At 49.4% G+C, this 14,836-nt stretch overlaps 1 protein-coding gene across 5 annotated transcripts in view; it reads left to right on the forward strand.

The window, feature by feature from the left end:
• The window catches only part of LOC311532186 (dual specificity testis-specific protein kinase 1-like), a 66,037-nt gene that overhangs the window by 35,902 nt on the left and 15,299 nt on the right, over window positions 1-14,836 (forward strand). For 2 of the 5 annotated variants that reach the window (XM_084650442.1, XM_084650441.1), the window contains exons 2-5: window positions 2,432-2,628; window positions 11,482-11,603; window positions 11,749-11,797; window positions 13,323-13,472. In XM_084650442.1, the coding sequence (XP_084506568.1) occupies window positions 2,440-2,628; window positions 11,482-11,603; window positions 11,749-11,797; window positions 13,323-13,472 (510 nt within the window). In that variant the 5' untranslated portion in view covers window positions 2,432-2,439. Of the gene's footprint in view, window positions 1-766; window positions 843-2,428; window positions 2,629-11,481; window positions 11,604-11,748; window positions 11,798-13,322; window positions 13,473-14,836 lie in introns of those variants that run through there. The other 3 variants (XM_084650440.1, XM_084650439.1, XM_084650438.1) reach the window with 2 other exon arrangements.

Consider the following 14,836-nt stretch of genomic DNA (forward strand, 5'->3'; position numbering starts at 1 on the left):
CATGTGTGAATAATGCATTGTGTTAAAAACAGAATTTCCTTCTATCAACTTTAAATGCTCTGCCTTTCTGTTTCCCTGAATGTCACCTTGTTCTTGTAGTATGAGAGAGTAAAGGGGAGTGGCCATCTACTGTGTCTGTCCCGTTCATTTTTTCTCATGCCTCTGTTATGCTCAGCTGAGCTCCAGTTGCCAGTGATGGTGCCAAGGTCAGAAGGGACTGAACTGGTGGGACAAGTGTGACACAATGCTGATGTCTTCTAATTAATTATTTTAAGTTCCTAAAGGGGGCGAGATCCGCAGCTGGTGTAAATCGGCATGGCTCCCTGGAGGTTGATGGCGTGGTGGTGAATTACGCCCACTGAGAATCTGGCCCCAAATCAACTTGTTTTCCTGATGATGTGTCTGGTCCTGTGGCTCCTGGTACAGAAATGAATTCCGGATGGAATGAATTGTATGTTCTGGGAGCATCAAGGGTACAGGGGAAGGTGCAGAGCCCTTTAATCTGCTCACACAACAGCACAACTGTGTATACTACAAACTTGCATTGGGATGCAATGATGTGTTCTCCTCCCCCCCCAACCCCCCAGCTGCGGGGGCTGCTCCATTGCCCAATCTTCCTACAGAAACTGCTCCAAGCACTCCCAGGTTCCTAGGAGGCCTTCAAATAAATCTTGACATTTTAAAAGGCCATTTCCCTCCACCCTACATGTCGGCAGTAATCCGAGGACAAACGGCCTCATTTATATAAAAAGGGAAAAAATCCGCCCCAGTCTGCAGAATAATGCAGGGGGCCCTTTCCAGCCCCCTGAGGATGCTGCTGGAATCCTCCTGCATACAAAGAGGTGATTGATGAACTAAGTCAGCCCGGGAGGAGATGATACGTGGGAAAAAGCTGAGTGGAGAGGCTCTGAAAGGGAAGCCTTTCCCGTAAAAGAGCCACCTCCTGGGAGGTCAGTTGTCCCTTAAACTATTGTGCCTGGTGCACCCAAAGAACGGGACAAAGTCTGACTAGGCTGGGAGAGGAAAAGGGGAATCCTCTGCTGTGTTGCTTGCATAGCAACACATGACCCCAAAGGTCACAGTAGTAGCACCAAGAAGGCATTAAAACCCCACTGGGTGCGAGGGTTTTTGTGTGGCCGGCTGGCTAGAGCAGTAGTTTGGGAGTCACAACTCCTGGGTTACGTACCCAGCTCACCCAGAATCACACAGTAAGTCAGTGGTAAAGTCAGTTCATTGCTTTGGGGCTGTTTCCCCATGTGCATAATAGAGGTAATGAGGCTGACGTGCTTTGCACAGAGCTGGACAGTCCTGTAGAGTGTGGTTCACGCAGGGCAGGACACATGAGCCTGATCCACTGGCAGTTAGTCCACTGGGCTTACCCATCCTGTATCGCCTGGAGGTTTTGGTTGTACAGACCCTTCTGTCCAGGGCACTCCCCCGCTCCCAGGCACTAGTCCCCTTTTGGAAAGTGCTTGGAGATTCCCAGCTCGAAGGTGCTACAGTAGAGCAGATGACAGGTTTCAGAGTAGCAGCCGTGTTAGTCTGTATTTGCAAAAAGAACAGAAGTACTTGTGGCACCTTAGAGACGAACCAATTTATTTGAGCATAAGCTTTCGTGAGCTGTAGATAAATTTGTTAGTCTCTAAGGTGCCACAAGTACTCCTTTCCTTTTTTAGTAGAGCAGATGGTTACTATTCCATCAGGCAGGCTGTGTCCCTTCCCCCTCACCTGAGCCAGCTCTGTGCCTGCCTGCTGTTTGGATCTGTATATTGCAGGAGAAGGAAGAGCCTTGTAATTTCCCTGGCTGGGTGGGGAGTGGAGTCCCAGTGTGGGGAGACTTCAGGCTTTGCACTTTGTGTGTTGGCATGATGCCTACTTGCTCAGCTCTCTCCAGGCTGCTCCCAGTGGCAATCTTCCTGCAACCTGCCGTCCAAGTGCTGGGCCGGAGCAATTAGTTTTCCTCCAGGAAAAGCCAGAGCCAGGAACTGATGAGGCTTTAATAACAACAACAGGAAGTCTCCTCCCCACACTCCCACCTCAAGTGCAAAGACTTGGGAGGAGAAAAGCCATTTCAGGAGAGAGCCTAAAAGGATGTGATGCTTGAACCCATTGCAGCTTCTTGTTTTGCCTGTACTAGCCACAGCTGTTGTCCCCCTTAGCTCAAGGCCAGAAGGGACCATTGTGATCATCTTAATCTGGTCACCTGCATAACACAGGCCACAGAACATCCCTAAAATCATGCCAAGGGCAGATCTTTTAGAAAACCATCCAATCTTGATTTAAAAATTGTCAGTGATTAAAGAATCCACCAGGCCCCTTGGTAAATTGTTCCGGTGGTTCATTACTCTCACTGTTAGAAAATTACGCTTTGTTTGCCGTCTGAATTTGTCTCGCTTCAACTTCCATAGTGCAGTGTGATTTGTTTCAGCAGCCGTCCCCATGATGTGTGAGACGGGACTGATCTCCCCGGAGCCCTCCAGCCCGATGCAGTACTACGGAGAGTCCTCCGACACCTACTACCATGTTGACCGCTGGCAGAAACTCCGGACGGCCGTCAGGAAGCTGGAGTTCTGGGAAAACTTCAATGCTGAGCTGATAGGCAGCGGCTTCTTCTCCAAGGTTTACAAGGTAAAGCAACGGGTGGCTTGACATAACATGAGAGGAGCTGCCCTGGGACGTGGAGCAGCTGTCAGCATGCAGGTGTGGGATAAATGTGTCCATGTGGAGAACTCCTCCTCCTAACGTCTTTCTTGGCAGGACTCTGCTCTGCTGTCTTACTTGCCAGACTTTCTCCCTCCGACCTCCCCCTGCGAGACTGCTTGAAGTTGGGGAGGAGAGGAACCTCCCCCCACATTGACCCTATTTTCCCCCTTCACAGAAGCTCTGAGGGGTCGCTGTGGTTTATGGTGAGGGGGAAGACGGTCTTGTGTCTGACGCATGGAACTGGAAGCCAAGAGTTCTGTCCCTGACTGTGCCACAGACTTACTGGGCATAGGCCCTGAGTTTTCTTTTTCCCCAGGAGTGCTCCACCCCCTCCCTTGCCCCGCCCCCCTTTGCCCCTCCTTGAGGCCTTGCCCCACCTCTTCCCAGCCTGCTTGAGGCCCCGCCCGCTGCTCTCCACCCTCCCCCGAACAGCTGACCAGCAGCGGCTGCTGCCTGAACAGCTGGGCTGGTGGGTGCTGAGCACCCACTTGTTTTTCCCCATGGGTGTTTCAGCCCCAGAGCACCCACGGAGTCATGCCACTGAGTGACCCTGGGCGAGTCGCTGCCTCTCTTTCTCAGATTCCCCCTGGAGGAGCCTAGTTTGTCAGTTGTTGCCACGTGCTCTGAGATCCTCAGATAAAAGGGGAGCCGTAGAGGAGATAAGGGTTGTGACTGTGTGCTGGCCTGTGCAAGTCTGGAAGATATTTACGCTGTGTGCAGATTTGCTGTTGAAAACAAAACCGAAGTGCACAGTGAAAAAGAATCTAAAATTAAATCCCACACACTTCCCAAAGTAGCAGCCTCCCACTCCCTTTGGAAGCTCCAGCCCACGCGCTTGTCTCTTGATGCATCGTCACAGTGCGTTAGGCTAGCTGTCGTGGTGTTATGGGCCGGTGGGTCATACAGAGCAGTCAGATTGGGATGGGTTATTTCCCTCTCCCAGCCTCAGGGCAGGAATCCCATAGATCACCACAGGCTGGTCTTTGATGCCTCGTGAGGTACAAGCGGGTGACGCCAAGTGACGTACCAGCGGGTTACTGCTGTGTTCTGAACGTAGGAGCTTCTAATTCACTTCCTGCATCAGGCACAGCTGAAGTGGGAGGGTGTTGAAACCCCTCTCTGTGCCAATTCCTGGGTGCTGCGTTCCGTATATCACCTATCCACCTTCTCCCATGACAAAGTGCGTGGAGCGTCTCGTGCAGGGGGTGTGGCACGCACATGACAGTGGATCATGTGTAAATAATGCTTAGTTTGGGGGTGGATCATCCTCCCCCCCCTTTGCCTAGTTAGCCTCCATATCCATTGCCTTGTGGCACCCATGCGAACAGCCCCGGGGGAGGGCAGGGGTGTAGTTTCTTTAAGGGAATGGGGCTCAGACCTTCAACTCCAGGAGAGGCTGCCGTTTCCTTTCCTCTGCTTCTTTCGGAGTGCCATCTTCCAGCCAAATTTGCTTCTCTACCACTTTATTTTACAGTAGCCTTCCAGCATGCTGCAGCTCCTAGTAGTCCTGTGAATGGGGACGTGACACCTACATTGGATGGAAACAAATTGCCAATGGGTCCAACAGTTTGGTCAGAGTCATTCTGGTGTGACTCTTTTCCTTGGGAGTCTATAGAATGGCTAGTCCTGGGAACAAGACAGCAACCTCTGATCTTCTCCATGCAAGCGCAAGATGCTACCACCAGATCAATGGGTTGACCTATATAGACACTTTGGGCCAGATCCTCAGCTGGTGTACGTCAACGTTGCTCCATTGAAGATAACGGTGGCATGCTGGTCTACACCAGCGGGGGATCTGTCCCTCAAAGTGTGGAAAATGTAGCAGTTAATTGGAAGTATAACTGCGTGTTGACTTTTCAAGGTGCTAACTTATCTTACATCCATCACCGTGGTATCTGGGCACAGTGTCTGTATAAAGTTTTGGTGGATTTCTGGTTGAAAGAGAGAGGGAGGGAGGACAGATTGAGACTTGTTTTAAAGGGTATCTCCAGCCCAAATGGTACAGTAGCTCTTTTCAAGCCTATGCAATGCCCCTCCCCACTTCCCACAAGAGCCTTGGTTGAGTAATCACTCATTCCCACTTCCACTGAGTGCCTACTGCCTCTTCTCTCTCTCTCCTGCCTTTCTTTAGCAAATTGCCGTAGTAACAGTTGCTGTTTCTATTGTGTGTGACATTTCCAGTCTGTCCTGCTGCTGAATGGGATTCCAGCAGTAGGCAGGTTGGAGACACACAGCTTGAATGAAGATAAAACAACTTTTGTTAAGCAAAAATATCAAAAAATAAAGGTTGAATGAGATGTTTGGCTCAGAGACTCGGAATGCAGAGGAGGACGGGCTCGGCTATTGTCCTACAGTGGGACTTGACATTTGATTGGAGACTCGAGTTGTTACGGTTACTAAGCATGTGGATTATTTGCATTCCCAATTCCCTGTCTTCCTTGTAGGTCTAGTTGTGTCCTGTAACTGTGGCATGTTTGTTGCTCCTGGTTTTAAGTACCCTTGAAGATGACACTTTGAAGTTCTTTACTGGTGGTCGCTCTCCTCCAAAGAGCTTTACACACATGAATGCAACCTCACAACATAAAAAACCCCACATTTCTGATGTGGGCACTGAATCATAGAATCATAGAATATCAGGGTTGGAAAGGACCTCAGGAGGTCATCTAGTCCAACCCCCTACTCAAAGCAGGACCAATCCCCAATTTTTGCCCCAATCCCTAAATGGCCCCCTCAAGGATTGAACTCACAACCCTGGGTTTAGCAGGCCAATGCTCAAACCACTGAGCTATCCCTCCCCCCTGAAATGTTGCCTGTAGCATCTGTACTGCTGTCATTTATCTCTCACCTGTGCGCACAAGCAGGTAACTGTGTAAGCAAGGTGGCTAGAGAGAAAGGCTCGACTTGGATTTCATCACGAGACAGACTTGAGAGATCTGGGTTCAGTGCCCAGCTCTGACCTTGACTCGCTTTGTGACCTTGGAACAGGTCCCTTTCCCGCTGGGTGCCTCAGTTTCACCATTTGTGACATGTGGTATTCAGGCTCAGGGTGAATTGATTCATGAATAGTTATTGAGTACTTTAAAATTCCATGATGATGACACTAGTTAAAGGCAAAGCCATGGATGGATTTTTGCTGGTCCGGTGTTTAGATACATTGGAGATAAGACTTTGAACTTCTACAGCTCCTTTTGTCGATGGACCTTAAATTAAGTAAGCCTCACAACTCCCTCCTCTTTTTTGATGAGCAGAGTTTAAACTTAATCTCTCTGTCCTCTGACTTAGGCCCAGCACAAGCCCCTTTATCACTTTTCATCTTGTGTTCAGTGGCGGGAAAGCCCTGGAGATACCTTTCCGTCCCTCTGATCCTCAGGCTGACCCAGGGCAGAACTGGACCCCAGCATAAATTAGCAGCCAAAGGGCTGCTGTAAGATATGGTGGGTAGGGACTGCTCTGCTGGCAGGGGATTGGGGAGCACTGTGTGCTCCAGCCACGCCCTCAATCCACCTAGGAATGTCCCCTCTGTCAGGTGGTGGAGAGCAGTTGGCACAGATCTGCCTATGCTGACTGTATACCACCTGGGGATTCCCCTTATGTCAGGGGAATCCCTGAAAGCTGGTTAAGGCAACTCCCCATGTGCTTTGGGATCGGGCCCATAGAAAGGCAAAGGATTATTGATGTCCCAGTCTTCTGAGTCTCGGGGACCTGGGTTCAGATTCAGGGCTAGGTCTACATCTAAAGCAGGTCAGGTGGTCTCATGCTAGTCGTTGTCTCCTGCATTTCCACCTCAATAGCTCCTACACTTCAGCATAAACTAATACTGTGTGTAACAGGAGAAGCAGACAGAAGGAAAGGGGAAGAGGAGTCATGTTATTGAGCAGTAAAGCGGCTGGGAAAGAGCCAGGTGTGACCGAAGTGAGGTGTGCTGTGCCAAGCTCTCCTTTACCTTCCTTATGGTGCCAGCACTGATTCAGCTTTGGAGAAGGAGAGATGGGGAGGAGCAAAGGAATTAAAAATGAATGACAGTGGAAATGGTACCAGCTTATTAAGCACTACGTTGCAGTCCTAACAGCAAAATCTGTGTAATAAAGGATGTTACCAAGTGTCAAGGTTCCTTCCCCACTTTGAACTCTAGGGTACAGATGTGGGGACCTGCATGAAAACCCCCTAAGCTTATTTTTACCAGCTTAAGTTAAAACTTCTCCAAGGTACAAACTATTTTACCTTTTGCCCTTGGACTTTATTGCTGCCACCACCAAGCATCTAACAAATATATAACAGGGAAAGAGCCCTCTTGGAAAAGTCTTTCCCCCCAAAATCCTCCCAAACCCTACACCCCCTTTCCTGGGGAAGGCTTGATAAAAATCCTCCCCAATTTGCACAGGTGAACACAGACCCAAACCCTTGGATCTTAAGAACAATGAAAAAACAATTAGGTTCTTAAAAGAAGAATTTTAATTGAAGTAAAAGAATCACCTCTGTAAAATCAGGATGGTAAATACCTCACAGGGTAATCAGATTCAAAACATAGAGAATCCCTCTAGGCAAAACCTTAAGTTACAAAAAGACACAGAAACAGGAATCTACATTCCATTCAGCACAGCTTATTTTATCAGCCATTTAAACAAAACAGAATCTAAGGCATATCTAGCTAGATTACTTACTAAGTTCTAAGACTCCATTCCTTTTCTGTTCCTGGCAAAAGCATCACACAGACAGAGAGAACGTTTGTTTCTCCCCCCCCTCCAGCTTTGAAAGTATCTTGTCTTCTCATTGGTCATTTTGGTCAGGTGCCAGCGAGGTTATCCTAGCTTCTTAACCCTTTACAGGTGAAAGGGTTTTTCCTCTGGCCAGGAGGGATTTTAAAGGTGTTTACCCTTCCCTTTATATTTATGACAGCAAGAAACCCAGTCCCTGGTGACTCACCCCGTGCCAGCAGGTTTGAAAGGCTGCTCTGCAATTCTGCATCAGATTGAAGTGGTGTAATGTGTGTCTAGAGGACTTGAACAGCTTGGCCACCACAATGCATCTGTTTAGGACAGAGGAGGGTCAGGAGGAACATGGGGCTGCTCAGAAGCCCGGGTGAGTGTGCTGTGGCATGTCTCCAGAAGTGCTGCACAGGCATGGAAGATAATTGGCACCATTGTCAGTTTTGCACAGAAAATAAGGGTGGAATTTGCATAATGGGTCCACATGTTTCTGTTCAGCTGCCGTTTCTCAGCACTCTAATGAGCTAATAACCCTCCCCAGAACTATATGGTAGCTCTTCTTAAAGCTTTTTAGAACTTGCAGCTTGTGAGTCTAAGAACCCCTCCGTGCCAGCTGACAAAGGGTTTGCTGTACTGTCAGGCCTGACAAACCCATTACACCGAACACTGTCTTTCATAGTGTTTATCCAGAAAATGTCTTGTGAGGTATTAAGTGAAAGCCAGTAACACCTGGGTCATTAATATAATCATAAAATACATGTATTAACCCTATATGAGGAATTATCTATACCTACTGATATTATGCTTTTAAGTCAACAAGGCAGAGTGGACAAACAGGTCTTCTGCCAGACAGAAGTATGTCTATGCAGCTATACCCGTCTCCATGTAAACGAAGCATTGTGAACTAAATACAATGGGAGTTACATTTGGAAGCAAAATGGGAAAAACAAACTAACATGGTGATGTGAAGGCAGCCTGGTGCCAGCACACCAGAGAGCCAGCAACTGGAGAGAAGAGTTCTGCCTCGGGGTGCACTTCAAAAGGATATATTTCAAAGGTTCCTGGACTATAAGAAGAAGAAAAAAGAACCCCCATGTTATCGAATTACCGACGAAACCCCTTGAAGGGTGTAGGGGACTCATGAAAATCTAGATCTGTAAACCCGCAAACTCTGCAGAAAAGGTTTTAGGTGAGAAATTGCTTTAGATAATACTAGCTTGCTAGAGTGAAGTTCTAGGCTTGGGGAAGTGGGTTATCTTTATGTTTTATTTATAAACCTTGCCTTTTCCGTTATTCTTATTCCACAGGCACTGGAATCAGTGGATCTCTGTTCTTTGTTAACAAACTTATGTTTGTTTTCACCGTAAATAGTTTACAGCCCTGTGTTGTTATAAAGGACCTGATCCTGACTTGCAGCCTTCCAGCTTTTGTACACTGTCTCTTTGGGGACAGCTTATCTGGTGATTACTGTGGGTGTCCCGGTGACAGGGGCTGGACACTGCAGGGGGATGTTTCTGGAGCGTTCAGTGACTGGGGTGCACCTAATGTTAACCTGCAAAGCAGAGTAGGGCTGGCAGAGTCCTGAGAAGAGGGCAAGAATCCTGAAAGGCAGGTGTTGTCCAGGAGCCAAGGTAAACTCTCTCACTCAGGTGGCAGGGGTGTAAACAAGGTCACCCACAATCCTGGGTGCCCCGAGAAGGTGTCACGCAGCTGTGGACCTCTTAAATGCTCTCTATGCCTTTTGCACAGCCACAGATTTCAGGAAGCCCACAGCCTCTGGAGTAAAATGTCATTCACTCTGTATGTCAGGGCGGTGTGTGTGCACTGGTCAGTTACCAAGTGCAGTAAGGAGATGAGTAGCGGGGTCGGGGTCGAGCCGGGTTAGGACACCAGGAAGTCAGGGTCAGGTACCAGGTAAGGTTATAGACAAGTAGCAGAGTCGGGGTCAAGCTGGGGTCAGGAGCCAGAGTTTAGGGTCTGCAGCAAAGCATGATCAGGAGTGGAAGCAAGCAGATGGTCTGCATCATTGCTCAGACAGCTCCCCAAGATGGCTCCTGGTTTATACACCAGGATGAGCCAATCAGTGGGCTGTGAGGGCCCTGCTGTGCGGTACTTCCTGCGGTGCCTAGCTTTACAGGGTCCTCTAGCAGAAACCCAGCCTAACCTTCCAGTGGTGATGTGGAAGTGTTGGCAGCCCAGAACCCCATGGTCCTAGGTACTTACAGTGCATCTCTAGCCATATACTGTAATGACGGTGCATGTAATAATAATGCACATTGTAAAGTTTGGTTATAGATTAGTAAATCCCACGGTTGGGTAATGCCTGATCCAAAACTTCTTTGCAATCCATTTAAACACAGAGGCAGGGTTATTCCTGTCATGGGCACTGGGTTTTTGATTGCATTATTCTTGGAAGGGAGCAGCACCAGAGTTAACATTGCCCCAAGACTTATTTATCTTGCAGCCCTAGTTATAATTAGCATTCCTCTCTCAATCCAAACTGGATTGACGTTAGTCTCTTTGTTCAGTCCACCTGCTATGGAGTGGTAAGGTAACCTTATCTGTAAGGTAGCTTGCGCAGGTAGCCGTATCACACATGACGTTTTGGGGCATTGAATGGTGTCATGGTGCCAGCTCGTTCTGTGTTTAAACGGTTTTGACCTTTGAACAAATGACAAAAAGGGCAGAAAAGTTAAACAGCGCGCCTGGGGTCACCCTGATAGCCCCAGCAGAAGTGTCAAGAGACGGATCAAGGCTGTACCAGCTGATTTCCTCCACCTAACAATTACCTTGGTTAAAAATAAAACATTAAAGGGACAGTTGGCCAGAGGTGGAGTTGGGCAAGAAATAGTTTTCCCATCCTGCAAATATTCTAGAGAGTTCTGAATTTGTCTTGTCTTGAATTGTGATGAAAGGTTCCAAGCTTGAAAATATTTGCAAACTGAAACACTGGTTTGTTGGTTTGTTTGTTTTGGTTCACTTGAAACATTTTGTTTCAACAATTTTTAAATATTTTGTTTCAATTTTGACTTTTTTTCTTTTATTAAACCTTTAAAAAGGTCAGAATTAGCTTAGATGTTGAAATGAAAAGTCATCTGGAACTGGAAAACCAGGGTACTTTGTTTAAAAAATGTCAAAACAAAACATTTGGATGATTTAGAAACTTTTTTCCTGCAAATTTTTTTGAGTTGGTAAATGTGTGGCACCTGGCCCTGTTGAATGAACGGTTTCAGTTTTGACAAATCAGCATTTCTTGAAAAAAATCAGTTTGTTAAAAAATTCCCAACCAGCTCTAGTCAGCAGTTCACTCTGTGACTTGTGGGTCTGGCCCAGGATTTAGGCAGACCCCTTGTAGTGACACTAGACAGCACAGTCTCTGTTATCAACCTGGGACCGACAGAGCCTCAGAGAACCACAGGGTCTGTCAGTGTCCAGCAGCCTCAATGAACTGTGTTCATCACAGTCAAGCCCTGTTTCTACCACCGGGGGCAATAGAGGTCCCTGCTAAAAATGCCTTATTTTATCTGTTACGCTTTTAAGGGTAAGTTAATGTACTATTTTTGTGTCTGAATTTGAGAAATGGCTGCTGGTGGGAAGCCCTGGAAACCAGTTTCTCTAGCTATTTACTGAGGAGGTGCGTGGTAAAGTAACCTTGCCTTGAACCACCTGCTAACATGCATCTCTGAGGGTGGCGGAGAGTGGGAAGCGCAGATTCCATGGTTCATTCAGTAACTCTGTGGTGCATTGTGATGTAGGCCCTGATCAAGCAAAGCTTGTGAGCACATGCTTAACTTTAAGTGCAGAGTAGTCCCGTTTGGGTCTGCTGGATCTGGGTGCTCTGGAGCTTGGACCGGATACTTGACAGCTCTGCGCCTTGTGTAGTAATTTACACCTGTGCAAAGCGGGTATAATCTGTGTGGTAGCATTTTAGCCCTCATGTCGCACAAGGTGTAAGGCAAGCGGGGCACCAGGCCTTGTGTGATCTTGGGAAGGATTTCCTTTCCTTGTGGGGGCTGGCGTACGTTACTGGGATAAAATGCATCTCACTGTGTCGTTTTTCACATTGCTCCAGGTGACTCAGAGTGCGACCTGTAAAGTGATGGTGGTGAAAATCTACAAGAATGACGTGGACCAGGAGGTGATAGTGCGTGAGATTAGCTTGCTGCAGAAGCTCTCCCACCCGAACATTGTCAGGTGGGTGGTGCCATAGGAGAGGCAGTGGCTAGGGAAGAGGGCCTGGTAGAGAGATGTGCCAGGCCTGGGTTTTTAAGTCAAGAGTCAGAGTTGGAATCTTTGTATGAGAAGAAACCTAAACCTGAGTTTTTGTCCTGTCTTGTAGGTATCTTGGGATCTGCGTGAAGGACGAGAAGCTGTACCCAATTCTAGAGGTAAAGGCTTGTTGCTGGGACGCTTCTTGCTTTTAATTGTGAGGGCAGTCAGGGTCATAGGGGATGAACTCTTGCAGTCTTGCTTTCCAGAGGAAACATGTGTAAAGCACAGGTAACCCACATGGTCGCTCTTTGTCTCCAGTGGCTGGGTCACACAGAGATGTTCCCGAATCTCCTACTGCCATTGAGCTAATAGAACTGGTCTTTAGTTCTGGTAGTAGGAACTCTCACTTTTAGATCCAGAGATCCTGGGTCCTGCCCTGGCACACGGGTGGTGTTGCTCACAGATTGCATAAGGCACTTTCACTGCAGGGAAGGAGACAGCAGAATTGCACTATAAATGCAGCCAGTACGTTTTCTATAACACAATGATAGGGCCCAATCCTGCATGGCGTTCTTGGACAGAATTCACATTTACAGCATTGGGTGTCTTGTCTGACTAAAGAGGGCAGGATCAGGCCTACACTCTGAATAGTGTCTTCCAGAGAAAACAGTGTCTCAGACTCGACTCACACAAATGACGCTGAAAGGGGGTAGGCTGGGGAAACCAGAGCTGTTTGGAGTGGGCTGAAGAGTTGAGAGTGAGGAGGAGCTGCAGAGAAGAAGCCTCTTGCACCGATAATGTTGAGGGGCAGAGAGGAGACCGTTGCCAGATGAGTAAGGAGGGGAGGTGACCCGGTAGAGCAAGAAACTGAAGGCAGTAGAAACACTGCAGCATTCGACAGCACTGACCTCAAACACTATGGACAGGCTGTTTGGGAAAAGCCCCCGGGTGCTGTCGCTCATGATCCAGCTGCATCAGCAGAGGTTGGAGGGGGAATATTGCATGGCCCCACCCACGCACCAGTCAGAGCGCCGAGCCCCACGCTGAAATTCACTCACTCAGGGTTAAACGACAAAGGCAAAAGGGCTCCTGCCCAGCATGTGTGTCTTTGCAGTTCCCTACAGCACTGCAAAGCGAGAGGCCCTTGAGTGGGTGTGGAGTGCTGGGGCTCCCGGGGGTAATCTGGTGCTGCATGCTAGTACTTTCCCGGTGTGCTGTTGCAATCTTGCACTGTACAGTAATCATCGAATATCAGGGCTGGAAGGGACCTGAGGAGGTCATCTAGTCCACCCCCTGCTCAAAGCAGGACCAATCCCCAATTTTTGCCCCGATCCCTAAATGGCCCCCTCAAGGATTTAACTCACAACCCTGGGTTTAGCAGGCCAATGCTCAAACCAAAAACCCCCTGATTTGCTTAAACTGCAATAGTCCTAGTGGTGGAAAACTCTCGGATACTGCCACAATCAATTACTCTCTTTTAATGGGAGTGGTTGTACAGCACCCAGCACATTGCTGCCCTGATCTTGGTTGGGGCCACTGGGCGCTGCTGCAGTACTCACCCGCATCACGCGAGAGGGGCTGATGAGATCAAGCAATTCCCAAACAGAGATGAACGGAGTGTTTGCAGAGGCGTATTTGCAGAGCCTCCATTCCAGCAGAGCCTGGCCTCCACAGACTCCCTGTTTTGTCTCATTTTTGCAGTACGTTAACGGTGGGTGCCTGGAAGAGCTCCTGGCCAGCAAGGAGATCACCCTCAGTTGGAAGGAGAAGGTGGACTTGGCTTCAGACATCACCAGGGGGATGATCTACTTGCACTCCAAGAACATCTACCACCGGGATCTCAACTCCAAGGTGGGCTGTGCTCAGAGGTTGACATTCACCATCCCCGGGCAAAGGGCTGGGCCTGTGTACCACTTACTCGCACGGCCGAGGCACCACGTAAATCCCACTTGAGCCCACAGGGCTCAAGTGGGACTTATGTGGTGTCTTGGCCACGTGCTGATCCTCTGCACCAAGGGTGAGTTGTGAAAGCTTCCTTGACACAGCCTGTCATTATGGCATATTAGTTACGTACCAGGCAGGAGATCCTGGAAGAGCTAAAAATAGACTCCTCAAAGCACGGTTATGGTCAGAAAAGCAACTCGGGTAGAAATGGACGTGCCGGGATTTCCACACTTGTTCTCCCGCCATGGTTGTGAGATGTCCCCTGTCCAACTTGCGAATCAAACCCAGGGTTCTGTCTCTAATCACGAGCTCCGCAAGGGAAAAGAAAAGCGACCCATCAATAACAGGGAGGGACAAGATGCAGTGAGTTAGTTCGCCCTGCCACCAGAACTCTTTCTGTTTTATATGTGTAGCTGTGACAGTTCCCACTTGGGGAGCGTGGCCTACTGGTCACGCCTGCAACTCCTGGCTGCCAAGGGGGTTGTGGGGAGGGGAGCTTGGCCCCTCCCACTCCACCGGACTCCGACCCAGGGCCCTTTGGGCTACCAGTAGTCTGGCAACCAAGGCTGCTTAAGGCTGTCCTCCCCATGCTTCTTCCTCTCATCCCTTACATCCCCTGGGTCAATTTAGTCCAAGGCTTTCCCCTAGTGGGGAAACCCAAACCACAGTAGGTAAGAGGGGGTTAGCACTGTCCAAGGTCCACAGGGTACTTCCCTCTCTAGTTGTCTCCGGGGTGGGTCCCCCCCTTCCCTCAGGGAGGGCCCCTTTGGGCAGCTGTATCAGAGTCTTACGCTTCCTTCTGCTCTGCTGGAGCTGTGGGCTGCAGGTCTGCTCACCTCTGGCTCTGCCACCCAAAGGAGCTAATTCCCGGCCTTTTAATTCTTCCAGCAGATGGAGCAGCTCCCGGCCCTGCGCTTGTCCCTGTCCCATGGCTCCACACCTGGCTGTGGGTTGGGCTGCCAGCCTCCACTGCAGCCTGCTTGTGACACCGCTCCTGACCCCTGCCTTGGTCAATGGCCGAAGCTCCACTCCTGGCCTGGGGCCGAGGCTGGGGGCAGGTCCGGGAGTGGAGTCGCTCCCAGCCGCGGGTCTGGCTGCTGGCCCTCGTCGCGGCCCGGCTGCAGCTCTGCTCCCACCCCCAGCCTTGGCCCCTGGCCATGGCTCCGCTCCCAGCCCTGGCCCTGCTCCCAGCCCCAGCTGCAATCCCCTTACCTGTGTCTGCGTCCCTGAGCCACGTCTCCCACTGGGCAGGGGCGCGGACAGGGGTGAGG

Source organism: Lepidochelys olivacea (assembly GCF_965140295.1).
Source record: "Lepidochelys olivacea isolate rLepOli2 genome assembly, chromosome: 16".
Taxonomy (NCBI): Eukaryota; Metazoa; Chordata; order Testudines; family Cheloniidae; genus Lepidochelys; species Lepidochelys olivacea.